Genomic DNA, 16,355 nt, shown 5'->3' with positions numbered 1-16,355 from the left:
CGCACTTTCGAGCATTTTGTTATTATTTACATTGTTATATTTGCGTTAAATATATAATACGTCTAAACTACTATTTTACGACTAAAACAAAGCGGACAATCACGATTTTAAATATGTATTTAAATGTCTTGGTTTGAATGTATCTGTAACATCTGTGACGAATCTTCCTGACCCAGTGGAAAGTTATTGGCTGCTTTATTTAGGGGAAAGGTCGCGGTTATCCAGGGCTTTATATATTCACCGCGGGCTGACTCAGTGCCATAAGAAGAAGATATCGCTCCAAAATCTTGATCTTCACGTTAGTGTCTTGTTGAATCGGCGTCATGGCACTTCTCAGAGGTAAGCACTTTTCAGTTCATCAGGAAGCCAATAAACTAAGACGTGCATGCCAGGGGGGCTGTAGCTGTGCGGCGGTGACGAATATTAATTTTAGAGCTATATTTATCCTATTAGTGGACCTAAGTAGCATTATCTGTAACCTAAAATGTGTATCATCATTTTAAAGTCGACTTTCTGTAACTATAAATGTCAGTGAACGTTTTCTGATCACAGCTTCACCGCAAAATAGGCGAAAGGTGACATGATGATGTCAAGATCGATAACAGCTGTTTGTTGATTGAAGTGAAAATATTTGCTTATTTTTTAATAATAATGTTAAGTATTATCTCCAGTGGTGGAAGAAGGACTCAAATGAGTAATAACACATTATTAAAATACTCACGTGACGTGTAAGTTACGCATTAAAAACGTTATTCATGTACAGATATTATCAACAAAATGTATCAAGCTATTATTATAGCAATGGCATTATTGGATCATGAATATTTATGCATTAACGTGTACTTTGTTAATTGTATCTACATAAAGTCTGATTATATACGTTTTGAACGTATTTTAAAAAGATCTCAGATAAGTGTGAAGAAAGAAGTAAAATATTACCCTCTGACCTTAAGTGGAGTAGAAGTAGTAATAGTAAAGTAGCATAAATGCAAATACAAGTATCTCATAAATTAAATAAAGTTAGTTGTAAATGTACTTAGTTTCCACCACTGATTATCCCATCACAAATCTTTTAGCTCTTCTCTTATGTCCATTTAGTTTTTTAGTTTTAGTTTTAGTTTTCACTTGTTTTGGTCCACATACAGAGTAGTGTAACAGAGGACATATTGCAAAACACTAAACACACACCTCCAGCCAAGTCAGGGGTTACAGTATGGTTAGTCAAAACCCAAACAAATGCCCAGTGCAGTGCAAATCAATGCAATTGCAAGTCAAGGTACCTGCGCCTCCGGACACGTAGGCACCAGAGGTTGTTCAACTGTTCAATGTCTGATTAGAAACTTAAAGGCTTATCAACAAAGTGACTTGTTTATTATGAAACACTGTGCGTCATGGAAGCAATTTGCATTAAAGAGAAAATGTGTGCATGTTTTTCAAATCAGTTCTTGACAATAGCGGTTGAGATGAAGCTAACTGACCAGAGTAATGAAAATGATCTATAAATTAAAAATTTTTTTAGGTTTTGCACATGAAGCAAGTTGCAAAGGATTGAAACTTTTTATTTGTCTATTACACAGTATATTCTTTCAAAGAATTCACCACAGTTTAGTGCATGTTAACCAACAGGTTTAACTTGCCGATTAAACATTCACCACAACCCCGTTTCACTGAAGAGAGATAGAGAGATAGATAGATAGATTGTAGTTTAATATTGCTCTTTAATTAACAGACATGGTTTATAATTCATTTGTTAAAATTACAAAATAAATGCCTAAACATTAATCTCATGTGTGTGTGAGAGAGATATATTTCAGGGAAAGAGGTGTATACTCTACCTTGAGTACTAAAAAGCCAGAAGTAGCTGCTTCTATTGTCCCTTCAGTCCAATTTGATCCATCTGATGTCCGTCCCCCCTTCATACTGTATTATTATCTTCTGCATCTCAGTGCACTGTGTCAACCATCTCTGCAGTATTTACCACATAGTGTCTCCTAATGCTGTGATCTGGCTGTGGCTCTGTAGTGGTGGGTGGTTTAAAGTCCTTGCCGCTGAACTAAAATACTGTTTGTCTGCAGGTGTATTTGTTGTAGGTGCCAAGCGCACTCCGTTCGGTACCTATGGTGGCGTGCTGAAGGATCATAGTGCAACAGACTTGGCTGAGCATGCAGCCAGAGCTGCCCTCGCTGCAGGGGCCGTGGCACCAGAACTTGTAAATAGTGTCATCATGGGAAATGTCATGCAGGTACCTAAAATCCAACAGATCAACAGCCACATTTAACAGACCGCAACTACAGTTGCATGAAAATGGTAACATGCTCATTTGTGTGCTGACCTCGGTTTGTTCCTCACCTTTTCGTTTCTCTTAATGTGACCCCTAATTTCAGAGCTCAGCTGATGCACCCTACATCGCTCGTCATGTGGGTCTGAGGTGCGGGGTTCCCATCCCAGTGCCTGCTCTCACTGTGAACAGACTATGTGGATCTGGCTTCCAGTCAATCATCAATGGTGCTCAAGTAAGCACTCCACCAAGAGCAAAACACATTCTGGCAGAAATACAAATGTACAATAAACCATAGTGTTGTACACTCTGGGGCCACTTTATCGGGCAACCTTTTTATTTATTTATGTAAATTTTTTTTTTTAGCTCTAAAACAAAAACCTGTTTTGTGTGTGTTTGTAGGAGATTTGCCTCAGAGATTCAGAGGTGGTCCTGTGCGGAGGTTCAGAGAGCATGAGCCAGGCCCCATATGCTGTTCGCAACATAAGATTTGGTACAAAGTTTGGAGTGGATCTCAAGGTTGGCTTCCTGTAGATTTTTTCTTTTCTCTGTAATACCCGAACACTTGACACAAATGTACATGGAGCCATGTGATGGCTATAAAGACAGCTTGGTATTAAACTCCAGAAGTTTTTGAAAGAAAGATAAAATCTCTCCCGGTCTGCTTGACAGCTAGAGGACACCTTGTGGGCAGGTCTGACTGATCTGCATGTCAAAATCCCAATGGGCATCACAGCAGAAAACCTGGCAGAGAAATACCACATCACACGAGAAGACTGTGACAGCTATGCACACCAGACGCAACAAAGGTGGAAGGCAGGTAAGATGGGTTGCATTTTTTTATATCTTCATGGTCTGCTCAGGTTACATATAGCAACAATGAAATCTAGACTGGAAGTTAGATTTGCTGCTGAAGACCAGCTCATTCTTAATGTTTAAATCATAACTTTCCTCTATTTACAGCTCATGAGGCTGGTCGCTACACAGCAGAAATTGCTCCCATTGACGTGAAAACGAAGAAAGGCAAGGTGTCCATGGCTCAGGATGAACACCCTCGTCCACAGACCACCCTGGAACAGATGGCCAAACTGGCTCCAGTCTTCAAGAAGGGAGGGACTGTTACTGCTGCCAATGCTTCAGTGAGTTCATGCATAATATTTCAGGATTCGAGTATTTTTAATCATTCCAGTGAACGTCAAGCAAGTGGTCTGTTCTACTTTGAACAATAAAAATGTTTAATACTTTGTATTGAAAAGGTTCAATTTCTGTAACATGAAAAGCTAGAAACATCTATTTAGTTGTTAAATAAGTTATGAGTTGTGGTGGCGTCATTTCCACAGTTTGAGTCTAACACAATAAAATATATAAACAGTATATATATAAATATTGTGCAACTAGTGTTACTCACTTACCTTAAGAATTAGCTTAATATTTCTAAATCCAACTCTCTCTTCCTGACCTCAAGGGTGTATCTGATGGTGCTGCTGCTGTGGTGATTGCAAGTGAAGATGCACTGAATGAACACAAGCTCACTCCACTGGCCAGAATCGTGGCCTACCACGTGTCAGGCTGTGACCCGAGCATTATGGGAATTGGTGAGTTGATGCCACTGTTATGGAGATGTGATTAAATCCCTTTGAAATAAAAGGGAATGAATGACTGTTGTGACATGTGTTCTCACAGTAAGACTTTCTGTTTTTCTTAAATAATCTTAGGTCCGGTTCCAGCGATCACAGAAGCTCTCAAAAAAGCGGGTCTGACTATAAACGACATGGATCTTGTGGAGGTTTGTTATTAGTGAAAAAATCTCTGTAACGTCCTCTCTCAGGTTATGTCAAATGTTTCTTCAGTGGTGGAAGAAGTGCTCACATCCTTTCCTTTCTTTTCCTTTATGAAAGTACCAATCTAAAAAATAAAGTCCTGCATTCAAAAGTTAAAGTATTATCAGCAGAATGTACTTGAAGTATACAAAGTACTTTTTTTGTGAAATATTGAATAATTTTACTGCTTTTGACCTCAAACAATTATTTTAATGAAACCACGTAAGAATTTTTAAGGGGAAATGTCTCTTTGGTGAAATTGTTAAGAACTCACAGACATCTGAAACTAGACAAAGCTTTTTAATGAAGCGTTCACAAGCCAAAACAGGTTAGAAACAACTGATTTAATTTTTAAAAATGTGTTTTTTAATAATATAATATTATTTGCCATGTAATTAATTAGTAACTGTAACAGTCAGATAAATATAGTGGAGTAAAAAGTATAAATTGTTCCCTTTGAAATGTAAGGGGGTAGAAGTATAAAGTTGCTTATAGTGGAAATACTTAAATATAGTACCTCAAAATTGTAAAATTGAGTATTACTTTCCGAAACTGCATTTCCTGTATCTTTTGATTTACTCATATTATTAGAATGTCATTAATGTAATTTGCTTCTCACAGGTGAATGAGGCCTTTGCCCCTCAGTACCTGTCTGTTGCCAAGGCTCTAGGTCTGGATCCAGAGAAAAGCAACGTTAATGGTGGAGCTATTGCCATCGGACATCCTCTCGGTGCTTCTGGAGCACGTATCACTGCCCACCTGGTTCATGAGCTCAGGTAGCCTTGTCCTCAGTAATTGTATGTAGAGTAAATCAGGGGAGATGTCTGCACATTAAGTAGCACTGAATAATGAGCTTTGTTTTCGACAGGCGACGAGGAGGCAAGTACGCTGTCGGCTCTGCCTGCATCGGTGGTGGTCAGGGCATCGCCATAATCCTCGAAAATGTCTGACTGAAGAAGCTGACAATAGAAGAAGAATTGCTGTAGAAGAATGCCTTACACCACCGTCCACTCGCATTAATTAAAATACAGTTAACATATGCTAAAAAGAGATTTTTAAAAAACCTTTCTCATACTGTACATACAAAGCGGCAAATGTTCTCAACATGAGGCACTGTTACACAGTAACTGGCACACAAACAAAACTATCACTCAGCATAATTGTTCTGTTTACTTTTGTTGCTTATTACAGTCTAGTTATTCAAAAATGTACAATAAATGTCCAGTGTTGCCTTGGAAGCCCTGTGAAGATAAAGAGCTAACTCATGTTTCTGTGCTCGTTGAACTAGGGTGCAAGAGACTGTTTATGTATGTGCCTGTAATACAGGGCTAGGTACTTGGTCACACATGTTACACATGTAGCAGATTATTAACTCATAAAGTACAGTTTGTAAGGTTTCAAGGAACCCTGATGTTTGCCTTTTCTGTTCTCTATCACTCCATTATCAGGAATCAGTATTGCCAGTCTGACCTGTGATGGCTCCATCCAAAAACTGATTTTCTATTTCTGTGTGTCAGTGAATCTCAATCTCAATAAATCCCAATAAAAGAAATCCCATTTTCAATAAAAGAAGTCAAGTTCTGTTTTTGAAGTGTTCTTGATTGGCCCTTCACAGTACCTGATCCTAGTTCAGCAGGTAATTCAATTCAATTTTTACATAATAAGTGGTTGGTTTTATCTTTAAATCAGCTTTAGGTAGTTGGTAAAGAGATCGTTTGACATTTGTTATTTTGGTACATAAGCTCAACATGTTTTTAGAAAAGCTGATAGAGAAAAGATTACTGACTGAATGGTGTCAGATATGGACATACTTAATACACTTAATACTTAATGTCAATACACAGTGATGGCCCTACAACCTTTAGTTTTTATTGAACAATGCAGAACATAGACAAATGTCTGCTATTAAGGTGTTACTTATAGAAGGAATGGAAAATAACAGAAAACATCAATGTTCTTCACAATATCTTCTAGAAAATCAATGTTAAGCTCTGCTGTCAGAGAGATAATTTCATAGGAACCTTGCTTGTTGTTCTTTATTAAAGGGTAAATGAATGTTACTTTCCATAAAGACAATGAAGCTCTATACAATCATTGTTTCATTGTTAATATGAGCAGATACAAACAAATATATTTAGATAAAATAGATTTGCAATCAACTAAAAATAATTTTAAAACCCTGTCCACAATTCTGGGGACTACCAGTCGTTAAAAGTGTTGCAATGTTGCTTTTTATTTATACCACAGTGAGAATAAAGGAATAATATATTTAGGACTACAAGGACCATCACACCCTCCAAACTCGACGCAACTACGTCAACATCATCGTGCAGCGTCCTTATATACGTCACATCCCCGGATGTCGGTCTTTTTTTCATAGCAAAGGTAAGACAACCTTGCTTTCGTGTTGCTGTAGGAATAAAATCTGTTGTCATCTGTGCTACAGAATAAAAAATACAGTCTCCAAATATAAAGAAACGAATCAGTGTGTGTAGACGGTGCGTTAGACATCGTTATTACCTTGATTAATCCGTCAAGTCTGTAATAATGAGCAGTTTGGTGCATAGTCGGTCCTAGGCCGCCGGCTAGCCTTCGTGCTGTCTGTAACATTGGCTAGCTGGCTAATAGAAACTTGTTCGTTAGTATTCTCTGCTGTCTACACATACAATTCCGCTGTCACGTATTTAACTTTCCTTTAAAACATTTAATATTTGAAAAGACAAATGTCTGGCTAACCAGTAAAGCGACTCTTCTGTACTATGTTGCTAACTGCTAGCTAACGTTAGTTGTCATGCCTTCCCTGCGTTGGAAATGGCTGTGGTGTTTAGCAGTCAAAGTAATGTAGTAATTGTAGTAACAGCCACTTTTCGCCTTTTTTTAGCAATACTAATGGGGTTGTGGTATTTTCCGCTGTTAACCACTGCATTGTGTCGTTAAGAGGAACAGTATTTACATGACTGTTGTCGTAGTCATTGACACAGTGGTAGTCTTCTGTAACAGTTGATACCAGAACCACAGTCCTGTCGAACAGTAGACAAGGTGGTAGACATGTCCAAAGTTTGAATATTTTTATTTGAGGATTATTAAAATTAAACCACATCATGTGACATTAGGCACAACATTTCTGCAGTTGATATACTAACACCTGTTTAACTTTTTGTTTGTGTCAGATGGCAGAGGGAGACAAGGCGTCTGCCAAGAAGAAGCATGGGAGCCGGAACCCGGTTCTGGCCCGGGGCATTGGCCGCTACTCCCGGTCCGCTATGTACGCCCGCAGGGCCATGTACAAGAGGAAAGCCAAGACCACGGAGACCAAGGTGAAGACAGAACCATGACTCCCTATAAAAAGAATAAAAGAAGCCATGTGTCCTTCACACTTGTTGATTGTGTCTTGTACTGATAATTTGTTCTTCTTTTAGATCGAGAAAAAGATTAAGGTGAAGCCCCAGGCCACAGTTGTCAAGACTGTTGGAGGAGACAAGAATGGAGGCACTCGTGTTGTCAAGCTGCGCAAGATGGTGAGTAATGTGTACCTGTAGCTTGTTAGATTTAAGGTCAGTTGAAATAAGCTGCGCACACTTATATAAATTCAAAACGGGTGCCTGATTAAAGCGGAAATAACTCCACCATACACCGTTTGAGACTTTTGTTAAAGGTATTGTGAGCACAAATGCTGTGCAGAACTTTAAATTCTGGGACCAAAACGGATGCACATCTGTCAAAGTGGGTTCATCGCTTTCAATTGAAAGAGTCTTCCACTGGATTTTTGCAGCAAACCTAAAATTTAAATACTAATGTATGTTTATGTGCTCCTACCGTAGCCCCGCTACTACCCCACAGAGGATGTTCCTCGTAAACTGAAGAGCCACGGGAAGAAACCTTTCAGCCAGCACAAGAGGAAGCTGCGCTCCTCCATCACCCCAGGAACTGTCCTCATTCTCCTCACTGGTCGCCACCGTGGAAAGGTGAGAACCATTCCAGCACATAATTTGAATGTTCTCATGGATTAGCATTAATGATTGTCACGCACACACCATGTGCAGAATAACGTTAAGATGATGCTTCTAGTGCATTAGAAAAACTGAACAGGTGAATATGTAACTTCCCTTGTATGAGGGTCCAAAGTGGGGGATTAAGGACAGGAATCTGTTTGCTTGAAGGACTAAACCGGGATCATCTCTTTAACCTTCATATTACACAAAGCTTTTCTGATTGATGCAGACTCCAAGTAATAAATGAATTTGTCTTTTTAAACACTTCCTCACATCTAGGGTTGGACAATATATGGCCAAAAACTTTTGTGATAAAAAGTTTCAATATCTTACGATATCGATAATTATCACAAAGTATCAAATTGTTTCTTTCGCAGATTTTTCATCCTGAGTAAAAGTTGAAGAAACCTGATAGTTAATTGTTTAAACTATTCTTTATGGTCAACACTTGATGCCTAACAGTGGATCACTTCACAAATCTGAGGTAGAACATTCAAAACAATTATGATAAAATCTTTGTCAACAAATATGCACGAGTAAAACTAAGTGAAAGCTTTTTTCAGTTATTTTTCCTCAACAAAATATCTTTATTAAAGTCTTCAGTCATGTGAATAAAATCTAACATTTATTGAACATTTGATATATTTTTGAGAAATTATATCCCGATAATTGTTTTATTGTCCAGCACTAGTCGGTGTTAAACGCAACATGATCCCCTTTTCCCCCTGTTAATTAATGCAACTTGCTAGTCTGCATTAATTGATGGGTCTCTTGTTGTGTAGGGTTGCCACTAGACAAAAAACACAATCTTTCAAAGTTTGTTTATATCTCCCAGTGAAAAATTTCATATATTTTCCCTAAATGCAGTCAAAATAAACATTTTTTTTTTTAAGCTGTAAATGTAAAACTGTACTATAAAATCATTGTGGCAATGAGAGACTTTCATGGTTTGGCAGATGTAATTAAACATCTGAATACCTCACATGTGGTTTGCATCAGCAATAGTTCTAATGTGTTAATCACTGTAGCCTGTCATACTAGATGGAGAGCTATCATAGCATTGAGTTATAGTTTTATGGTTTAACTTGAAGCTCAATTCAGAATAGTAAATGGCCACAATAGTTTTTATTTATTTTTTTTTAGTAGAGTCCTATTTGGATATGGACATGCTCAGTAACGCACTCAAAGGGACTAATGCAAAAAATGAGGGACTTTGCTAAAGGGCATTCAACTTAATCGATTAATATCCTGTTTGGTGACGTTTATCTGTACACTGTTTCTAACACTACAAACATAATGACCGTACTGCTATTCCTCATCAATTTAGAAGAGTCGTAGAACACAAGGTAAGGCAAGATATTTGCCCTGGTGGGGGAAATTAGTAGTGCAGCATTATTGTGCATGAATATAACAAGCGTGCTGGACACATCGCTGTAATCACACATTCCCGGTACCACAGACATTGTCCCTCCCTCCCACACTCAAACGCTACATGAGCAAGTTATGGAAGCGTGCAAGTGTGCCCACACACACTTTGAGCAGTGGCTGACCTAAATAATGTTACAGCTATGAAACTGAAAGGCAGAGAGCCCTCTCGATTAAACAAAGAGCGTGTGTCAAGCACATTTAATTTTCCCCGTCTAAATAGCTGGGTATGAAAGGGGATTGCAGTTTATCGAAGTATCTTATCCAAGTAGCACAAATATGGAGTCATTTTATTTTTTTTCTCCTCAAACCATAGCTTTATACTAATTATGCTTTTGTTTTTTAGCGTGTGGTGTTCCTGAAGCAGCTCTCAAGTGGTCTCCTGCTTGTCACTGGTAAGGAGGACATTTGTGTGCAGTAGAATCATCCATGAGTCAGGTAGTAGCACTGCCTGCAAGATATTTGGCATCTTCACCCTTTTCTAACATTAGTTTTTCCCTTGTTTGCATATTCGTAGGCCCTCTTGCCTTGAATAGAGTCCCCCTTCGCAGGGCTCATCAGAAGTTTGCCATTGCCACAAACACCAAAATTGACATCACTGGCGTGAAGATCCCCAAAACTCTGAACGATGCCTACTTCAAGAAGAAGAAGCTGAGGAGGCCACGTCACCAGGAGGGAGAGATCTTTGATACAGAAAAAGAGGTAAACTAACTTCGATATTCTGAGTACACTACTGCACACATTTCAATGGGACTTTAGCTCCTGGATTTTGATAAAGGGACTCACTACTTTTATTCTCCATATGCAGAAGTACCAGCTGACAGAGCAGAGGAAGGAGGACCAGAAAGCTGTTGACTCTCAGCTGCTGCCCCTCATCAAGAAAATACCTCAGATGAAAGGGTACCTGCGCTCTTCCTTCAGCCTGTCTAATGGCGTCTACCCACACAAGCTGGTTTTCTAAATGTGTTCTAATAAAGAGTACCACCGTCTCTAGCCCTCTCCTGTCTCGTTTGTGCTGAAATTAAGTGCATTTGTGTGTATAGCTTGGATGTTTACTAGACGGATGAGTCGATGTGCATGCACCATCCAACCATAAACTTTTGCATTTCCACAGCTTAGGTGATGCATTCAAATTTTAGTTTTATTGGTGAATTAGTATTGTGTTTTGCAGATGAGCTATCCATGGCAACTGACTGAAACATAAGAAATGGCCTTAAGCACCATCAAGGTTACAGGAGTTGATGGCAGTGACTTGAGTCATATTGAACTTGTTTTAAACATTTAGGACAGTGCCTTTATCCTATTACTGGACTTTCCAGATATGCTGAGAAATGTTAAATATGCATAGACACTAACCTGGCCACTGCAACTTCATAATTGTACTCAATTTATTATATTGGAAATGTATGTCCATCAATAGCACAGAGTCCTCTGTACATCTACTTACAAAAATTTGGATTTTAATGTCATGTTTGGATTGCAATGAAATTACCACACCATTCATTGGACCCAGACGGCTTAAAAGCTATGCTTTTATTTAAAAATGACATGTCTAATGTAACAAGACAAAAATAAATACAAGTATTTCATCTCTTTAACATGGCCACGGTTTTTTAAATCCTCAAAAACAACATAGTAGAAAGCAGCACAGAAAAAGGCAGCGGCCCCTTGCCAAGGAATGATAAGTGCCTTTGTCGAGTCAGTCAGTACTGTATGGTCAGCTGATGTAGACAAAATGCGTTCCCTTAGCCTGACTTGAACAGCAGAATAGCCACTTGACCCAAGTAGAAGTAAATGAAATGCTTGGTCTCATGAGTCACGTAGCTGCCAAAGTTTCTTCCCACGATGCAGTGCCAGGTCGGGTTATATTTCTTGTCAAACTCCTGTATGGGACAAAGACAAATTGTGTTTGTGAAAAACATGTTTGGAGGTGTGAAGAAAACATACATATCCTTGTAAGAATACATTGCTTAAGGAAGCTAATATAGTAGATGTTTCAAGAGAAAAGAAATAAATGATGGGCCTCATTTCTCATGTCAAGTTTTACAATCTTGGATTATTGTATCTGGGAGAAACAGTTTGTTGCCTGAACATCAAAGTAAATGTATCACCCTAAATATTACATATCACTAATGATCACACCCAAAATATTTTACTGAAAATTCTCAAGAATGATGTTACTGTGTAGAATTACATAATTAAATATTTGTATTTATTGTCAAGCCAAACCCTGAGGTTGAGCTGGGTAGGTTCTCAGACTTTTAGTGATCATTTTGAGGGTTTAACAGCTAAATTACAGTCAAGAGGTCGATTTCTAGTTCAGTTTGGTAAATTAACAATGAATTTCTCCTCCCATTTTATAGTATTTGTTCTTCTCTCTCATCCTTTGTATAAAAAGTGTTCCTTATTATATTTGCCAATTTTGCAAATACATAACATCTAAAACTGACTGTTTGGTCAACATCACCTAACGTTAGCTGTAAAAACTCCTGCAGTAAAAGTGGGAGGTGTACGCTGCCTAAGTCACATGAAAGACAATATACTGTACAGATATACCGGAGGTTTTAAAACTGTTAAGAGGCGTGCCCCTCCCTACACTGAGCAGGAATGCCACCATGGAGATACAAATGTAGGCATGTGGCTTCTGCAGGACAGGCAGTCCAAGAGGAACTGGTTTCCTCAGGAAGAGTGGAAACAATTGCAAATACCAGGCTGGGTGTGGAACACGGACGGCGCACAGGATGGTTGGTCAGTAACGTTAAGTGCAAAATAGCTTTACATCAGTGGTTGCAGTGGCATCACCCATTTTTGCTCAGAAGTCAGTAGATTAAAGTTACACTCTATGGGAACATGCTGTGTGATGATGCGTCAGCTGTGGTTTTACCTTTTTAATGTATGCAGCGATATCCTTCTCAATGTTGTACTTCTCCAGGGCCTGTGTGGCACACTCCACGGCGTCCTGCTGCATGTCCTCCGACATGTCGGCATTTTTGATCACTGCCTTCCTTTCAGACATGGTTGCCCTGGGAAACCAAAGCACAGCGGATTGATCATCTTCACGGGCTCGTTGGCACACACACAATGCGATCGACTCTAAACCCCCCGAGCATCCCAACAGTCCTCATCATCGATTGGTAACGTTACTGTATGGACAGCACAAGCTGCCTTCGTCCGCCAGTAAAGAAAAACAATCTGTCAGTGATGAAGCTATCATTACATAACAGCTGACATTATGTGTGAACTAGCCTTTTCTACAGGTGTTGCATAACAACTTTCATCAGAGGCAAGCTGATGCGCGCTCTGCGTAGTTTCTATGGATACACAAGACATTTGAGATTATGGTCTCACATTTACTCGAGGTTTCAACAAGAAACATGAAATGCGAGGCTGCAAAATGAAAGCACATTTATGCAGTTAACCTAACGCTAGAAAGTAGCGAAGAAAACAAGCATTGCCTGCTTTAACGTGCAGAATTACTAAAATAAATACCCCAATCTCATAATAATTTAACGTTTGTAAAAATATGACTTTACGTTGTCTTAAGTACGGTTTGATAGGGAGAAGGTTTTGCTAGCAACACCTCGGGCTTTTGTTTAACGTTAGCTAGCGTTAAAAACGATTACTAGCTGCTCATTTATCCCGCAAAAGGGGAAAAACAGCGTCTCACAGTAAGCACAGATGTTACCGTTTCGATAATATCTAAAAGCTAATAATTTAACCATCATATAATTTTCTGCATGCGAAATTCTTAAATGTACCTACTAGTCTCCCGTATACTGTCTGTATAGTTTAAAAGACACGACCGCTCCTGTAGTGACAACTCCCGCGAAGTGGTTGACACAAAAGTAATGTGGGTGTGTAGCGGTAAGAGACTGCTGCCTTGAGTGTTCCCATTGGCTGATATTAATGCTCAGGGCGCTGTCATTGGCTTATTCAGGTCTATCTTTCCGGTGTTTCTGCCTGCATTTTATTTCAACCCAACATGCCCTGCGACATGGTCGTTGCTAAGGCAACCATTGTAAATAACCTGCTCATACTATGGTCGTACCTCGCTGGCGATGTCACCAGTAATTAATCAATTTTAACGTTTTTTTATTTAACGAATTTTATCTTAAAATTTTACACACATTATATATATTTATATGCATGAAACAATTTTGTTACAAAAATGTTGACATACCAAGTTTCGTTATAACGGCTTAGGTTATTATAACAAGAAAGGTTTCACGTATGATACATAACTTTACTAACTACTGTCATTTAAAAAATAAACTTTCATATGTTATGACGTGAAAAACAAAATTCCCAATTATATTGTAGCCTTCGCGCATATATTACATATATATTTTATTGTAAAAATATATTAGTTACGTATAGACACTCGTTTGTGTTAGATAATTTGAACAGCTTTGTTGTATGCAGAAATTAAATATATAAACATAATACATCCATGATGTAGATGCTGGTTTACACTCAACTTGTTCCATGTAAGTAGTATTAAGCATATTAAAACTACAAAACATTTTCAATTTTCATAACACTCAAAAAAGTCAAAACAAAAATAAACTTAACATTTTATAATTTTTTTTTTTTTGCCCATTTATTTCACTCATACTTAAAGTTGACAGTTGGTTATTAACAGCATAAACAAATCCACACAACCCCTTCACATCTTTTTTTTTCTTAAATATTTTCTAAAATGTTTTGCAATCATCCACGAACCAAACTGAACTAGTCCTAATCCTAAATATTCAAGTTTACAGATTAAAATATGTATCACCAAAACACCACAGTATTTCAGTTACCTGATTATGTTTATTACTTGAATGTTCTGCTTTCAAAATGTCCCCCTGAAAAGCACAACAAAAGATACAACAATGTCCAGATCTACTGTAACAGTCAGTCATAATTTTCACACAACCAAATACACTAGATTCTTCAAGTCTACCAGTGTAACAGCCATATTCACACATCGATCCACAAGCGAGGAAGATGTATATTCTCATTTGTCTCAATAAATCCATGATTTATCCCAAATTAGTGTCTATAACCAGAAACCAATACTGTTTGCAACATTGTATTTCTTCTTTTTAATTCATTAGTTTGCTCATATTGTTTGAGAAAGTTTCCAAGTTTAAAAACACACTAAAAAAAATAAGATATAGAAGTGATACTGCTGTGTTGTCTGCATATTTACCAACTATATCTACACCTTGCAACCACTTAGCTAAAGCGTTAAAGGACACTACTGTCAAAATGCCTTGATGAGAGTTGTCCTGTAACAGAAGCAAACATTAGGATTACTCATCTCAGGTTATAATCCTTTTTTGTTTTGGTATATTAAGAATGAAATGTACAAGTGAGATGAAAAAAGTACAAATAAATTATTGTTGCATGACTTGCAAAACTGAAAATGGTGCCCAAAAGCCTTCACAAAGACACATGACCATGAAGAATTAAACTTAAGGTCAAAATAAAATAACAATTTTGTTGCAGAGCATCAATGGTGATGATTTCAACTTAAGAAAACCTGTCCAAAACAAATATTTACAGTATAACTGAACGGTATAAAAGAGTGACACACTAAAACACACATTTTACACATGCACCAGATCTTGTTTGTAGCTTCAAATACAGACGTTAACTGTCAGCTGTCCTTTGCTTCACTCGCTGCGGTCCTTTGGCTCTCTGTATTTGTAGTGGATGTATTCAAAGATGTCTCTCTCACTATCCACCAACAGAGGCTCGCCTGCCACACCTACAACACATCCACAAAGAAAATTAGCAGATATTAAAAGATGAAAGCACGAATTGGTTACCCACTGATGACAGAAGTCACAAAGGGCTGGAACACAGTTCAGCAAGTTCATATGTCATTTTTAACTGTCACTCACCTGTGACCCCAAGTGGTCGTATGGTGTACTCATTAAGAGTGAAGCCCTTCTCCAGAGCATGAGTTCTCATGTTTTTATTGAAGATGTCACTTCCAGTGAAATACAGAACTCCACAGAAGTACTGATCTTTGGGAATTAACCTTGGGGGAATGGAGAAAGGACAGTTAGAGAGCAGGAACAAACGAAGAGAAGAAATACAAACATAAGGTTGCCTCTTTACTGTGTTTGAAGTATATCCAAATGTATGTAACTGAGCCTGTTTGGTATTGTCGTAAGTAGAGGCTTTGTTTTAATTGGAAGATCACATATTTGATACCCTCAAACATATGTCATGATAGAGAATATTCTAGCAAAACATAATATAAACATAAAAATATGAAATAAACAAGGCATACAAGTTACAAAAGATTAAGAGAGACTATATGCAATATGGCATTATTTACATGTGGACTCACACACATATACATATACACACACACACACACATATACATACAGTGGGGGAAAAAAGTATTTGACCCCTTGCTGATTTTGCAGGTTTGCCCACTTACAAAGAATGCAACAATCTACAATTTTAATCATATGTACATTCTAACAGTGAAAGACAGAATCCCAAAGAAAATTCCAGAAAATCACATCATATGAATTTATAAAAATTGATGACCATCTGATGAGGAAAAACAAGTATATGACCCCCTACCAAACAGCAAGTATTCTGGCTCCTACAAGCCAGTTAGTCTTTCTTTAAGACACAGCCCCAATCCCAACCAATTATCTACATCAAATACACCTGCCTCACCTCGTTACCTGTATAAAAGACACCTGTCAACACCCAAACAACCAGCATCCAACATCACCACCATGGGCAAGACCAAAGAGCTTTCTACGGACATCAGGGACAAGATTGTTGATCTGCACAAGGCTGGGATGGGCTACAAGAGAATCGG

The 16,355-nt window shown here is 38.1% G+C and overlaps 4 protein-coding genes across 5 annotated transcripts in view; 2 read left to right on the top strand and 2 right to left on the bottom strand.

The window, feature by feature from the left end:
- Window positions 1–184: 184 nt before the first annotated feature.
- acaa2 (acetyl-CoA acyltransferase 2) lies at window positions 185–5,683 on the top strand. The gene is made up of 10 exons (XM_046035072.1): window positions 185–339; window positions 2,076–2,242; window positions 2,385–2,513; window positions 2,681–2,797; window positions 2,951–3,098; window positions 3,242–3,417; window positions 3,744–3,873; window positions 3,994–4,064; window positions 4,720–4,874; window positions 4,967–5,683. Exons 1-10 carry the CDS (start codon window positions 324–326, stop codon window positions 5,046–5,048), a joined length of 1,191 nt encoding a protein of 396 aa, XP_045891028.1. The 5' UTR covers window positions 185–323; the 3' UTR covers window positions 5,049–5,683.
- A 1,585-nt stretch (window positions 5,684–7,268) lies between these two features.
- On the top strand, window positions 7,269–10,504 carry rpl6 (ribosomal protein L6). Its single transcript, XM_046035530.1, has 6 exons — window positions 7,269–7,415; window positions 7,518–7,616; window positions 7,920–8,063; window positions 9,862–9,910; window positions 10,033–10,217; window positions 10,324–10,504. Exons 1-6 carry the CDS (start codon window positions 7,269–7,271, stop codon window positions 10,474–10,476), a joined length of 777 nt encoding a protein of 258 aa, XP_045891486.1. The 3' UTR covers window positions 10,477–10,504.
- A 529-nt stretch (window positions 10,505–11,033) lies between these two features.
- Window positions 11,034–12,532, bottom strand: dynll1 (dynein, light chain, LC8-type 1). The gene is made up of 2 exons (XM_046035531.1): window positions 12,400–12,532; window positions 11,034–11,398 (listed from the first exon to the last, which is right to left on the bottom strand). The coding sequence occupies exons 1-2, from the start codon at window positions 12,529–12,531 to the stop codon at window positions 11,261–11,263; spliced, it is 270 nt and encodes an 89-aa protein (XP_045891487.1). The 5' UTR covers window position 12,532; the 3' UTR covers window positions 11,034–11,260.
- polb (polymerase (DNA directed), beta) overlaps window positions 12,445–16,355 on the bottom strand; it is a 9,807-nt gene continuing 5,896 nt past the window's right edge. The window contains exons 13-16 of one of the 2 annotated variants that reach the window (XR_006822562.1): window positions 15,410–15,549; window positions 15,110–15,273; window positions 14,321–14,365; window positions 12,445–12,538 (exon numbers count right to left, since the gene is read on the bottom strand). Coding sequence is in view for 1 of the 2 variants with exons in the window: in XM_046035525.1 (XP_045891481.1) it covers window positions 15,179–15,273; window positions 15,410–15,549 (235 nt within the window). In the remaining variant the exon portion in view is untranslated. Of the gene's footprint in view, window positions 12,539–14,316; window positions 15,274–15,409; window positions 15,550–16,355 lie in introns of those variants that run through there. The other variant, XM_046035525.1, reaches the window with a different exon arrangement.

The sequence above is a fragment of the Micropterus dolomieu genome, linkage group LG21 (genome assembly GCF_021292245.1).
Source record: "Micropterus dolomieu isolate WLL.071019.BEF.003 ecotype Adirondacks linkage group LG21, ASM2129224v1, whole genome shotgun sequence".
NCBI classification, from domain to species: Eukaryota; Metazoa; Chordata; class Actinopteri; order Centrarchiformes; family Centrarchidae; genus Micropterus; species Micropterus dolomieu.
Note: the sequence above shows the minus strand (reverse complement) of the source record. Positions and strands in the feature narration are given on the sequence as shown.

What these genes read in the sequence shown, in the direction of transcription:
- dynll1 (XM_046035531.1), bottom strand. Translation starts at nt 12,531, where the DNA reads ATGTCTGAAAGGAAGGCAGTGATCAAAAATGCCGACATGTCGGAGGAC. An exon ending in TCGCTGCATACATTAAAAAG is followed by an intron (nt 11,399 to 12,399) that starts GTAAAACCACAG and finishes TGTCCCATACAG; the next exon opens with GAGTTTGACAAGAAATATAA.
- acaa2 (XM_046035072.1), top strand. An exon ending in AGTTTGGAGTGGATCTCAAG is followed by an intron (nt 2,798 to 2,950) that starts GTTGGCTTCCTG and finishes TCTGCTTGACAG; the next exon opens with CTAGAGGACACCTTGTGGGC. An exon ending in GCAACAAAGGTGGAAGGCAG is followed by an intron (nt 3,099 to 3,241) that starts GTAAGATGGGTT and finishes CTCTATTTACAG; the next exon opens with CTCATGAGGCTGGTCGCTAC.
- rpl6 (XM_046035530.1), top strand. Translation starts at nt 7,269, where the DNA reads ATGGCAGAGGGAGACAAGGCGTCTGCCAAGAAGAAGCATGGGAGCCGG. An exon ending in TTGTCAAGCTGCGCAAGATG is followed by an intron (nt 7,617 to 7,919) that starts GTGAGTAATGTG and finishes CTCCTACCGTAG; the next exon opens with CCCCGCTACTACCCCACAGA. An exon ending in TCTTTGATACAGAAAAAGAG is followed by an intron (nt 10,218 to 10,323) that starts GTAAACTAACTT and finishes CTCCATATGCAG; the next exon opens with AAGTACCAGCTGACAGAGCA.